At 41.7% G+C, this 14,104-nt stretch overlaps 1 protein-coding gene and 1 long non-coding RNA gene across 5 annotated transcripts in view; one reads left to right on the forward strand and one right to left on the reverse strand.

Annotated features, from left to right (window-relative positions):
* Positions 1 to 13,876, forward strand: part of plum — a 60,335-nt gene extending 46,459 nt beyond the window's left edge. For all 3 annotated transcript variants that reach the window (XM_064693140.1, XM_064693142.1, XM_064693141.1), the window contains exons 3-12: positions 4,705 to 4,857; positions 4,927 to 5,127; positions 5,186 to 5,336; positions 5,518 to 5,586; positions 6,331 to 7,045; positions 7,121 to 7,361; positions 7,429 to 7,874; positions 7,988 to 8,282; positions 8,361 to 8,530; positions 9,698 to 13,876. In XM_064693140.1, coding sequence (XP_064549210.1) covers positions 4,705 to 4,857; positions 4,927 to 5,127; positions 5,186 to 5,336; positions 5,518 to 5,586; positions 6,331 to 7,045; positions 7,121 to 7,361; positions 7,429 to 7,874; positions 7,988 to 8,282; positions 8,361 to 8,530; positions 9,698 to 11,029 — 3,773 coding nt within the window. In that variant the 3' untranslated portion in view covers positions 11,030 to 13,876. The remainder of the gene's footprint in view (positions 1 to 4,704; positions 4,858 to 4,926; positions 5,128 to 5,185; positions 5,337 to 5,517; positions 5,587 to 6,330; positions 7,046 to 7,120; positions 7,362 to 7,428; positions 7,875 to 7,987; positions 8,283 to 8,360; positions 8,531 to 9,697) is intronic.
* On the reverse strand, positions 2,853 to 3,801 carry LOC135436407 (uncharacterized). 2 transcript variants are annotated; one of them, XR_010437516.1, is made up of 3 exons: positions 3,499 to 3,795; positions 3,369 to 3,415; positions 2,853 to 3,280 (listed from the first exon to the last, which is right to left on the reverse strand). It is a non-coding gene; the product is annotated as an uncharacterized LOC135436407 (long non-coding RNA). The 2 variants fall into 2 exon arrangements; XR_010437515.1 differs by having other exon boundaries at positions 3,369 to 3,801.
* Positions 13,877 to 14,104: the final 228 nt, after the last annotated feature.

A 14,104-nucleotide genomic window follows, 5' to 3' on the forward strand; every position in this document is an offset into this window, starting at 1 on the left:
ACATTTGCACATTCATAAATTCTCGTTGAGCGCCCCCAAAGCGACAGGCCGCAGCGCCAAAGAGTGGCCCATTCCGTTAGGCCTGTGCGGTGCGGTATGGTGCGGTGGGGTGCGGGGTTGCGGAAGCAGCTGTAAGTTGCAAGCCTCTCAGTTGCTGTAGGCGCTGCTCTTGGGCTCCTGTGGCATTAAAATTTCATTTTAATTTTATTTTATTTTCTCTAATGTGTATGATTTTTTTTGTTTTTGGTTTTGGTGGCTGCTGCGTTTTATTGCCGCATTTTATAACAACGTGGCGCAACCTTAGAGCAGCACGTCATTAGGCGATAAATTATCTCTCGTGCGAGCTGCATACTGCATAAAATGTTGCCATGGTGCTGCCGCAAAAGTGTGCCAACAGCTGTGCCCGCCACGCTGCAGCTGAGCCTGGACCTGAATCTGAATCTGAATCTCTGCCTGAATCTGAATCTGATGCGAGCCAACTGCGCCTGGGAACTGCCGCTGCTGCTGCTGCTGCTGCTCTTGGGGCATTTAAAGGATGCCAGGCAATTTGAATTTGTGAAATTCCATTGAGGGAAGCAAATGTTGGCGTTGCCGTTCAATGCCGTTGCCGGGCCTCACTTATCTATGCACAAGATGTTGCCATTTCATAAGCGCAACGCTGCGCAGCAAGTCAGCAATTTATGTGCCGCTGCCGCTGCTGCTGCCGCCGCTGCTGTTGCAGTTGCAGTTGCATTCATCATCGACTGCAGCAACAGTTGCTGCATGGAATGCGCTGCTGCCTTCGACGTGCGTTCAACTATGCAAATTTGTGCAAGTTGCCCCCACCAAACCCCACAGCGTCCAGCATTAACGTGCAACTTGCTACAACTTAGTAACTGGCTGCTATGTGCCTCTAGTGTGTGTGTGTGTGTGTGTGTGTGTGTGTGTGTGTGTGTGTGTGTCTGTGTATGTGTGTGTGTGCTTGTTGTCAAACAGCATTCGAGCACGATTCTGGGAAACATTCTTGCCCAGTGAGTTGACTTGCACTGCAACTGCAAGAATTTTTGCATTGCTTTGGCTTTGGCTTTGCCCAGATGGGGAGCAGATTATAAAATAAATGACCTGGAATTATATTGGAAGATTGCAAATAACGGTAGGGCAAATCGACGCACAAAAGCTGATTGTCCTGACAGTTCAATCATTGAGATTGTCCATCTTGTTGCAAGCTGCTGAGTTATGGCCACCAATTGGTAGCATGAAAACTGCTTGTCCCGCTGATAGCTAACATCTAGATGGTATCAAATAAATGATTGCAGCCCAAACTGTGTTGTCGACTGTTGGTCGAGTAAAACGGCAGCAATTTAAATTCAATATTACAGGCTTTAACCCCTCCCGTTCCTCTCGCTGCTAATGATTGTCGGCGTGCTGCTGTTGACACCGCCCTTTTCAGGTATGAAAAATGGCAGTTAGGTGTGGCAGGCAATGACAGCCAAAAAAAAGCAAAGAAAACAAGAAAGAAAAGCTTTTCTTAACACGCCGAAGATTAAATACCCTTGTGGACATATTGCTTAGGGCTTTGCAGATATACTTAGCTGAAGACTCATTTATCGAACAATTCTTTCTGAAGAGCTATATGATATAGAAGTGCGATGCTTATAGTACTTGGCTCATATTGGTAGAACTCAAAATACCCAAGTTTGGCTGACATATTTTGATTACAAAAGCAAATATATAATATAATGGTCCGATGTTGGCTTTATGTTGTTCATTTGTGAGGAACATATTCAAACTAATAAATATCGGATTTCTTCAAGATATCTTAAAACTTAAAAATAGGGTCTTCAGAATATTTTTTGAGCGATTCTTTTTATAGAGATATAGTAATCCGATGCTGATAAGATTTTGTCCAATTGCACAGACGGATATATAAGGAATATTATGTATCAATCTCAAGTAATTCTGGACAAAACTTTAGCTCCTAACTTATGCACTTAATTCGAGAAGCTGATCATAAAACGTTTTAAATCAACAAAGTTCAAGTAGTTAATTATTTGTTCTTGTTATGTTGTTGTGGGGAACCGAATATGTACTTAGCAGCACTTGGCACATCTAAGGTGAATATTAATATACACACATAAAAAGAGAAGGGCCACAAAGGAAGTCTTAACTTGTTGAGCTCAAAAACGCAAGTGTTAGTTGAAATGGTTTGACCAAAATAAAAAAAATAGACAGATACTATATATGAAAATTATTAAATATAGGCCGATCAAGTCAAGCACAGCATTAGTACTTTCTCCAGAAAAAAGTTCTATGCACGTTTCTTAAGAAAACTTATATAGCCTATAGCTGAGAAACAAGCATAGGCTTATAGGTGAACACAGACAAATTGTCAAAATTGTTGGATTTAAAGCTGCCTTCCTTGCGTTACATACTTTTTTGACATACTATAATACCCGCGGTAAGGGTAGTGAACACATATTCGCTGAACTTTGACAGTGCACTGTGGGGCAGCAGTTTCTAAAGCGCAATTAAACGCCCTGCCATTGAATCAATTATGCCATAACAATTACGTTTTGGATGCACATGCAAAGCCACGCCCCCACCCCCCCCTCCCTCCGCTTTAGCTGCATGTTCTGCAAAGTTGCCACATTTAGCGCGGCTGTTGCTGCTGCTGCAGCTACTGTTCCTGCTGACATGGCATTTGGCTGTTTCAGCCATCACATTGGCAGGTCGAAGGAATTTTCATGCGTCAAATTGCCGCATGTGCATTGCGTGTAATTACAGCAATAAAAATTGCAACACATTGCGTACAAACATGCAACATATCAGCGGGCTGCGTCGCCACTCGCATTTTGATCAAAACTCTGGCTGCATTCTATGCGGCTGTTCAGCAATTATCTTATTTATTTCACTACATTTATCAAAAACTGAAACAAATTCACAGTATTCCACAGAACTCAGCGGATCAGTCGTCTTCCCAGTTACAACTGGCTCGTTAGCCATCGCCCAGTTGGCCACAAGTGAGTGCGCCCTGTGGCTGGCTGCCACTTGGGTGGCCGTAGCTGGAGCGGAACGCTAGTTGATTGCATTTTTAGCATAAATTTCAACGCATTTGACTAATGCTTGGCGATTTGTTATTGGGGAACATCGCAACGGTTTGCTTTCCACCATTTTTCACCAGCCACTTCAGCTCCGACACTAGAAAATTCTCGGAATGCAACAGTCAGCGAGAACTAATAGATGTTTCGACGATAGACGACAGAGCATGGTCGTATGCAAAAGCCAGTTGCCTGCAAATACACTATATATACATATATACTACTTACTATGCTGCACAAAAGGTGTATCATTATGCAATATTAAGTATACGCACTGTGAGTGCTACTTGCCTGGAATTTTGCCGTACATCAACAAAGAGCGAGGCGACTTTAAAGCGCTGCAATGGCAACGACAGCAAAAAACGACAAAGAATGGCAAAGAAATTAATTAACACGCTCACGCCTTGGCTGCAGCACGTACCAGAGAATCACAGCCAAAGCCACCGCCAGAAACAGAGGCACCAGCAAAATCAAAATCCGCGCCCAGCACGGGACATTGCGATCTGGCATTCTTTGCCAAGGATTGGACAACCACAAAAAAAAGGTTGTCCGAGAAAAAACATAAACTCCATAAGGGCAGCCGAGTCAACGGCGTGGCTAAGTGAAAAGCATGAAATTTATAACAGCCAATAGATTATGTCCGAGAATAAATAATGTTTTGATGTTTTCTCGCATTGTTTATTGTCTGCCCAAAGTGTACTAGATTATCAGAGACATTTTTAATACTCGCTCACAAAGTCAAAAGAGTAGTTTCGGCCTGTCACACTCGTTCACAGAATTGGGCTTGTTATACTGGTTGACAAGAGGATCTGTTATACACGTTCACAGACTGAGAAGAGTTCATTGGGTTTGTTATACTCGTTCGCAACATTAATTAAGTGTTTGAGCTTGTTATACTCGTTCACAAAATGTTAAGAGTATATTGGGTTTGTTATACTGGGTCACGTATATTGAAAATGAAAAGAGTATATTGGAAAGTATAATTGGTTTGTTATACCCGTTCACAAAAGTAAAGAGTATATTGGGGGCTGTTGTACTCGTTCACAGAGTGAAGGAGTATTTTCTTTTTTTATACTCGTTGTGAAAAGAATACATTGGGTACAAACACAATATACATATATCTCTATATATAAGTATATAATATACAAATATATTCTTCCACAGACAAGTAAAGATTATTTTGGGTTTGTTATACTTGTTCACAAAATGAAAAGAGTATATTGGGTTTGTTTTACTGGTTGACAAGAGGATATGTAACACTTATTTACAGACAGAAAAGAGTAAATTGGGTTTGTTATACTCGTTCACAAAATTAATAAAATATTTGACTTTGTTATACCCGTTCACAAAATATAAAGTGAAAAATTATTATCTTGCAATCTATCCGTACGAGGGACATTTTTATAGGCAGTAATAAAATAACTGAATGAATACCTGGAGACAAAGTGTTTAGATTTCTGATGGCGTGGCAAATCAATATCTATATCTCCGTCTAGACCTTAAGTGACCAAGCCTCCCCTAAGCTGTTATTGGACAAGTATTGCGTAGTCGGTTGCAACCGACTGGAATGCTTGTCCTGCTTGTTTGTTGTGCAATTCAGGCTCATTGTTCACTTTTTTCTTTGCAGTTGCTGCCGCCACACAATCGAAAAACTCAACAATATTGAAGCCGTATCTACAGATCAAGAAGCACGCCGTCACAAGGCTGGCCATAACCAATCCACATGCAACCTATTTACTGCAATGCAATCCCATCATATATCCCTATGACTACTATCAGGGTATGTTAACCACAGCTAGTTGCTCTGACACATTTTAGCGCTTTAATTGACCACTTTGCTTCACCTTAGACGGCCTTCCTATATACTGCAGCTGGTACCGCAACGATGAGGCCATTGAACACCTGACCATACGCAAGAATGAGTTCTTCATCTATAAGAATGGAACGCTGCGTCTGCCGCCCAATGAGCGCGCCAACGGCGTTTATCACTGTCTAATTGAGTCGGATGAGATGAAAGTTATATCCGACAGCATTACGGTCGAATATCCAGGTGCGTATATACGCAGGCCCATCCCACCTCACCGTACTTAATCCCTTCCTTCTTGCAGTGCTGAAACGTTTGATTGTTGGCCAGCAGCAGAGCGCCAACATAAGCGGTCTGGAGCAGCGGCCCCTTGTGCTCAGCTGTCCCTTTTTCAGCGTGCCCGCCGCACGCGTCAGCTGGTACTTTGGCAACGAGTCCCTGGCGAATGACAGCAGGCGAGTAAAGATCGGTGTGGTGACATCGAGCGCGCGGCGGTCGGGTCATGATCATATATGCTCGCAATAGCAAGCCGCCTGCTAGCTTGGTGGCTTCACTAACGCTTGACATTATTGGGTTTGGGTTTTGTTTGCAAACCAGCAATAAGATTTCTTTCTTCCAATCTTTTATCCCCTACAGCGCTTTTGTTTTAAACAACGGCACGCTTTTACTGCGACAACTGCGACTGGAACAGGCTGGCAGATACAAGTAAGTCTAGATATGGAATGCATACAAATATAACTGATGTCGGGTTGATTAAAAGGGTTTATATATAATATTATTTTAATAGGAGATAGTCACTTACTTTGAATCATACATATAGCACCGGAAACTATGGCCAAGACATACGCTAGCCTGGGATTCAAATCCAGATTCTTCTTGTTCAATTGCATCTCATCTACCGAGATTTGCAATTTAATAAAACTATTTTAATTTAATATAAGGCTTGTCCTAATAATTTTTGTCACCATCCACATCCATTTTCACTGTAATTAGGTACTATGTCACTTCACTCAATTTCTAAATTCTTCTATACTTCTATACCTTGGCCTCAGATTCGAACCCGTTACTTAATATTTTGCTCAATATTTTAGCGTTCAGTGAAATTAAGACGAATTGTATATGCCTAAACACGCACGAATCTGTTGTTTTGTTTAACACGAATAGCTCGTGTTGTACGACAAGATCCCATTGCTTGTCCAGAACTGAACTGCATCTCATTTGCTTTGAGGTGCAATTTATAATTGCCTGCTGCTACTGTTGTGGCATATCAACACCTTGACCACAATTCATCAACTGATCAGCAACCCCTTTAGAGTTTCCCCTTTGGTCTAGTGTGCTAGCTAAACTAAACAGAGTGCATTAATTAAAACCACGCACCGGCCGAGTGGCTGGCCTAATTGTGCCCACAGTCCATGCCAATTAATGTGTGTGAAACATTATCCGTTACAGATGCGTGGCCCAGAACCAGTATGCCAGCAGGAGCCACCGTCAGTTCGTGTGGCAGGTGCGTGTCGAGCCGCATGGCAGCGGGCTGCTGGGTGCGACGGCAACGCAACTGTTGCCCGCCTTCCAGAATGCCACACTGTATGTGGCCACTGGTGGCACATTGCGGCTGCAGTGCCACGCCGTGGAGGACTATGTACCCATCGAGTGGTGGCTGCAGCATCCGAACAACTCCTTGTCCCAGCTCAGCAACAACAGCATGACGCTGGAAATATCGAATGTCAGCATGGCCCGGCATGAGGGCTACTTCATGTGCACCACCCCCACCGACAGGCAAACGTTTCGCGTCGTGGTTACCGTACCGCCGAGAATAGTTAGCACGCTGCCCGTGGAGCTGGGCTTTATCAGTCTGTCGACAACGCTCAGGTGTCGCGCCGAGGGTAATCCACGGCCCAGTCTAAGCTGGTACCACAATGGAGCACCGCTCAACAGTTCCTACACACGCTACATCAGCGGCAACGAGCTGCACATACACTCGTTCGATCCGGAGGAGGGGGGCATATATCAGTGCTTTGCGCGCAACGTGGCTGGCGAGGATTCAGTCACCGGCGAGATGCGCTTCAAGCGCCAGACGGAAGAGCCGAATCCTCTGCAGAATATACGCTGCTATCCGCACAGCTTTCACACCATTAATGTCACCTTTGACAGCCGCACCCTGGAGGTGATTAATCAACCATTTACCGTTTACGTGTGAGAACTGTTTTTTTTTTTAATGATTTTGTCTACTCTTTTGCAGTCCATGTTCGTGGTGCACATTGTGCGCAGCAATCCGCATCAGTGGAGCTCGTTTGCGCCCATGAAACTTAATCATACCTCGTTCGTGGTGATCTCAACCGGCCTGCCCATCTATCGTCCCTTTGCGCTGATCACGCGCTTTCTCCTGCCCACCTCGGAGGTGCTTTCCGGCAGCATAGTGCCCCAGCAGATGATGATTAGTTCGCTCCGAAGTCCGGCCGTCGTTTGCTGCACCCAAGGCTGTAAGTGAATCTCTCGCTCAATTCCTGTTCCACTTCTGAACCATCTATCACATTTATTTTACCATAGTGCTGCTGCGGCTGGTGCATCTGGGGAACGACACCTTTGTAAAGTGGTCGCAGGCGGAGTTGGACAACAAAAAGTACTTCATACTGCAGTTCTCCATCAATCACACTCATCCGCATCCCGCCCAGCTGCTGGACGGACCACTTCATGGCACCGTTACGTCCGTGGAGGAGAAGGCGGACGAGGTGCGTCGCCAGCTAACCATCATACGGCCCCTCAATCAGTCAGCTGCTGCCACAGTGCTGCGCAATGCGGAGCATGAGGTGCTGGACAACGAGGTGGACGATGTCACGCTCGAAATGGAGGAGGACATCTTCAGCTTGGTGGTGGACGCCAATGTCACAGGTCTGCTTTTGCAGCACTTTAGTCGCATCAAGATGCGCGTCCTCATCATCACCAGCGAGAACGAGTACCTCGCCCAGGACTTTCGCTATGTACAGTGGAAGATTGTGAGTAGACTGTACTGTAGTGGCAAGTGGCAATCACTTTACCCTTACCCCAGCGTCTCGACGCAGTCCATTGCATGCTCTAAAGTCCTCTATGCGTCTGCTCTTCCACACAGATCGAGAACGGCACATCCGATCAGTCGAACATGTCCTTTCGCCTGATTACCGTGGAGTCGCGCATGCTGGCCTTTCAGTTCTTGGACAGCCTCAACGACACCTGCGTCTACGAGTGCCACCTGCACGTCCAGTTGTCGCTGCGCAAACAGGAGCCCAAATGCAAGGAACGCACCATTGTCAACTCGATGCTGCTTGTCAGCGGCCTCAGCGCCAATGAGCGCTACAATTTCCATTTTTACAATTGCAAGCCACAAATCTTCTACGGCGAAATGGACGTGCAGACGCTGCCCGACCGTAAGCACTTGCTATATTCATTATATAAATTATATGATAAGATGCGCATTGTTTCTTCCTTCTCACTTGCTCACTTAGCACCCGGCACCATCAGCAATTCAGGTCTGGTTAAACACAATGGCCTCAAGCTCGTGTGGGAGCCACCAGAGCATCCCAATGGACGTGTCCATCACTATAATATACTCTGGACTTTGGGCAATGTCACGCACGAAGCAAATGTACTAGAGTGTCGCACCTGCTCCTATAAGGTATGTTTAACCTTACAATTAAAAAAAAAAAAAAAAAAAACGAAGAGCAAGAAACAAGAGTTTGCCTCTTCAGCTCAAAATAAAACTTCTTCAGCAATTTTACTGCTCCCTTCATCAGGCTCCATGCCTGATGGAACCTTAACCCTAAAAATTATTCTACTCATAAAAACATATTTTTAAAGCAAAGTTCTTACAATTATAAATACTTTTTCTACAGAAAATTATTTTCAATATGATAAGTTTTTGCTTGTCTTTTTTTTAAGCAAATGTTTTTCTAAAATTGAAGATATAATTTCTTTCATTAATAATGTATATACATATTTTTCCTCACATTTTATGATTTACTAGGAATTACTATCCTAGTGCTAATGCTCTAAAGAATTTCTCCTACATGTAGACATACAAATTAGCGTAACTTTTTTATAATCAGCATACAAAAATATTATTTTATTCTTGTTGAAGTTTTCATGTTCACTTTTTTTCTGGCGAAATTATGATATTTTGAAAACTAAATAGCTCCGCCGTTAGCGAAATGTCATTTTAAAGCGACATAGCTCCGCCGATCTAAAAGCACATACTTCTCCGCTGATCATGGCGGAATTATTTCCTTTAGGCGGCATAGATATGACGCGGAGATATGACGCTTGAAAACGACATAATTTCGCGCGTTTTTAGACCGACGTAGATATGTCGTGCGAAATACTGTCGTTATCCCATTTATTGGTTGTGGATTATGAGACGGTGGCGAGGTTGAATGGGGTTCGAGATTGAGAACTTTAATTTTTATTTTAATTTTTAACTTTTTTGATTAAGCAAACGAATGCGATGCTCAAGCTGCACTTGGTGTTGATAGAAGATGGTTCAGGGTATCCCTAGTCGGGCACTTTCGACTGCAGCCTCGTTATTGAATTTAATATTTTTAAAAATATTTTCTGCCATGAGAAATTTCTTGTGTTATGCTTAATTTTGGGTGGAGTCAAAATTTCTTTTATGATTTTCAATATTAAAAATAAAAAAAACTTCTTGATAAAGTATGAGCATTATAAAGGCACATCCAAACTTGTCTTTTTTTTAAGCACCTATCTTAGCACCTAGCCGACATTTACAGCATTTAATCTGAATGCTCTTTGGAAACTTTCTCACATAAATCACATTTCGATTTTGCAGTTTCCCAACGTTTCGGAAACGGACAAGATTCATGTGGCCGTGCGCGTTGTTGGTGAAACGGGCGTCGGAGCGCCCATGTTCTTTGACCTGGTCAATCATCATCATCATATTTTAGAAACGGTGGAAAACAACTCGAATCATGAGGTTTACAGCGGCATCGCCATCGGCTCGCTGCTGTCCACTCTTTGCGTTTTTTGCTTTGCGCTGTTCATCATATTTCAGAGACGCCGGTTTAAGGCACGCGCCCAGGGCCCCACGCACTTGACCACGCCGACGGACATCAATTTCGGCAATCTGAGCAGTGCCTCGGGCATGCCCGGCGACAGCGCTGGCGGGCTGAGCGGCAGCACACTGCAGCAGGACTGTCACGAGATGCAAACGCTGATACCACGCTCCCGCTATCACATCGAGCTGCTGCCAGAGCACACGCTGGAGTATCAGACGAGCACAGCGACTGCCGGCGCAACGTTGCCCAATGGCAATGGAAACGGTCCGATGACGCGGCGTGCGGAGCAGGAGGCACAGCTGGAGCTGAGCATTGCGGGCGTGCACAATCTGTCACAGTTGCCCCTCTGCGCCAATTCGCCGGAGCGCAAAACCGTGCAGGATGCCATGCTCCAGGAGGCCAAGGCCTTCTTCATACCCTATCGCCATACGCCGCCCAACACAGTGGCCATGCAGGCAGCCGGCAACAGCAACTCCAGCTCCAATGCCAATCACAAGCAAAGTTCCTCCAAGAACAGCGATGGTGGCCTGGAGGTAGTTGTGCCGCCCAACTCGCTGCCGCTGGTGGCCACAGTGCCGGGCCTGGGCAATGTGAGCAGCCGACGCAGCGGCAGCCTGAGCAGCAGCAGCGCCAGCAGCAGCAGCAGCGCCAGCAAAAAGCAATTCCATACAAATTTCGCGCGACACTCGAATTCCAATGATGGCATCTGCCTGCTGGCCGAAGAGGAGTCGGCGGCGACGCTGACGCCAACGTCGGAGCACGAGTACGCGGGTGTTAGTCTCACCAATGGCTTCAAGCTGCCCGCCGACATGACAAAGCAAATGCCAACTAAAAGCCAATACAGCAACAACAACAACAGTAGCAACAGCAGCAGCAGCAGTGGCAGCAAAAAGAAGCCAGCTGTTGTCCAGCTAAAGGATCGCGAACAGCAGCAGCAGCCGCCGCCGCCGCAGCTACAGCATCCGCATTCATCCATAGTTCCTGCCAACGGGCCACAGACGCAATCTGTGGGCGTTAAAAGCAAAAAGACGACGGCAATGGCCAAACAGGCGTGGCCAGCGTCCACGGCTCTGCATCGTCGTACCCAAGTTGATCCAAATGGCTGAGTCTGAGTCTGAGTTGTTGCCATTGTTGTCGTCGCCTCGCCAAGTAAAAGTATTCCATGAAGCTACTACAACACAAACACAGAAGCACACACACACACACACATGGACACATACACACAGACACATTCGCAGCTCGAAACATTCCAAACATTGTGGGATCCCTATACATTTGCATTAGTTGAGCATAAGGATACATAAGTATATGCCTAGTTATATGAAGTACATTTTATAAATGTATTTAGCTTCGAGAACCGAACATGAACTATCTGAGAATATGAGTATACAAGAATATGAGGAAATAAGCAGCATATTTATATACACATATACATACATACATTAACACATATTTACACTAATTTTAAGCACATTTTTTACATGTTTAGTTTTTGTTTGTTTTCTTTCGTTTATTGAGGCTCATAATAATAATTATAAATATATTATTATTTGTAGTATATTTAAAATCATATGAATTAATCAAACTGACGTAATATTCAATTACAAACAAACATAGCCAAAAACCTCAAATGCAATAGCCCAGCTCACACACACACACACACACAACATGCAACCACAATAGTCACAAGTGTTCATATCGATTTACTGCAAATATTTATTTGCATAAATATTTAAGCTTAATATATAATTTTCGCATTTTAATTGCTGCATTTTGTGTTTTGTTTGTATATTTTCTTTTTATTTTTAATTTTTGTTTAACCGATATATCAAATGTACCTGATTATATTCATTTTGCATTTTGTTAAGCGCTCATTTCCAGCACCAAAACATAAATAAACACGCATATTGCATTTCAATTTTAATTAAACAGACCTTTTGTTTATGCCTAACACGCATTTCAAATGTACCGCAGCCGTATTGTACGAGTCTATCCCAATTACCGACTGTACCTAGTTTGTACAAACAACAAAACCTCTAGCTATGTCACACAAATACACTCACACACACACCCCCACATCTACACACACACACACGCACAGAACATTAAATATTCTATTCCTACGAGCATTGCAATTAATATAAGAAGTATTTGACATTGAGAGCAGCATTTAAAATTGGCTCATCTATGATAGTTTGTTGTGAATTGGTGTTCAATGTTCAAAACGAGATGCAAAAATTGTTATGAATTATATAGATAAACTCACACACACACACACACCTACAGAGAGACATTCCATTTTCATAGACATATAAAATAGTAACATGCATAAAATATTATAATTGAATGAAACCCAAAAAACCAATTAGAGAGAAAACGTTAAATAAAATACGCAAATTCAAATAAACAATATATGTATGTACCGTTCAATAATAGAAGAATGCGTTTAATAACTGTAACTGTATACGTATTTAGACCTAAGTGCAATAACACACATATATAAAACCTAAACGAACCCGTGAACTTAAAACCAACCAAACAAAACTTAACAAAAATTACAAACAATAGTACCTTTCCAATGAAAATTAGAATGCATATAGACAGTAAATAAATTTAAATATGCGGCTTACTGAATGGTATATGTGCTTCTTTATAAAAACAAATTAAAATAAAAAACAAGCTAACAAGCTTACTGCAAATACCGTCTTGAAGCACATACACACACACACACAGACCATAATACGCAGCCAATATTATTAACCAATCTGATTTGTGTTCATATTAAAATAAGCCACAGAATTTCCATTTCAACTGCATTTGGAATCAACTGATAGAAAATAGTCTTAGCTCATATAAAGTTTTCCAGGTGTTCCATCAAAATATATAAAATTAAAATAGATAAACAAAAATTATTGCAAGCTCAGTAAATAGAAATTCTAAAAAAAAATAATTTTTGATGAACGCAAAAAAATCGCATTCAATTCATACATAACAAATATTCCGTAACTGAACTCGAAATTCCTAAAGAAAAAGAAAGAAAATTTTAAACAAAAGTTAAATTTAAAAAAAATCTATATATATTATGCAGCAAAAGGCAAAAGATTTATGTAATTAAAACAATATATAAAATTAGCTTTTAAGAAATACTTATTAAACAACAAAATATAAAGGAGAAAGAAATTGGTAAGAAAGAGAAATTAAGAGAAAAATAATAATAACTGCGATTGTGATCGCTGTGTAAGTGGATGTGATAAATGTTTAAATTATTTAAGCGCGAAAACAATAAAACAAAAATGAAATGAGTTATTCGATGAAAATGCATGAAAATGCGAATTGCGACTTTTGCATAGGTTTTGGCTAAAAACAAACCAATCAATATATGAAGAGTCCATTTAAATTGTAAGCAAATTTTGTTCTTAACTCTTTTTGTAATGCTGATCCTAATCATTATTTTAACTAAGCATGTTTCGTACGTAATTTTAGTTTGGGTTTTAAGTCCTCATTCTGTATACCTCATTAGTAGAGTGGAAATTAAACTTTAACTAAATTATAAACATATATACTTAGTTGTTTTCCCCCCGTCTGTAACATGTTTATTGCTAAATTGCTTAAAAGCTGAACAGAAATCGATCGAAAGATATAAACTAAAAGAAATCTAATGTATTTTTTATGTAATTTATATACATTGTATATGCTACAGAAATATTATTGTACTGTATTTAGAGACTAAGCTATATATATATACATACTATATATATATATATGTAGAATTGTGTTAAAGTTTTCGGTGCAAGTAATTTGACATACCAACCAGCAATTAGCGCGGCTACAGAGTCTAATATTATGTAACGATGATTTATGTACGTGAAACAGATGAAGTACGCTAGAAAAGCAACCTTAACTATTGAAAAGCAAAAAAAAAAAAAAGGAAATAAAACACATATTAAAACTAAGTTATGATGACAAAACATATGCTACAATATGCATTTTTATTCAAAATAAACGTTAAACGTATATTTAAATAAGTATATACACTATAATTGGCTTAGTCGTAAATCTTTAGTAGTTCTCAGTACTTTACAGGTTTGTATAAAATATCAAATGGGCAATATCATAAAAGTAGCCACGAAATGAATTCGTTGGTAACGTTTAACAGCGGTGTTCATTAACAAGTATTAACA

The sequence above is a fragment of the Drosophila montana genome, unplaced genomic scaffold, assembly GCF_035044405.1.
Source record: "Drosophila montana isolate Dmon_TW-CO22-7 unplaced genomic scaffold, ASM3504440v1 contig_3733_1, whole genome shotgun sequence".
In the NCBI taxonomy this organism is placed as follows: domain Eukaryota; kingdom Metazoa; phylum Arthropoda; class Insecta; order Diptera; family Drosophilidae; genus Drosophila; species Drosophila montana.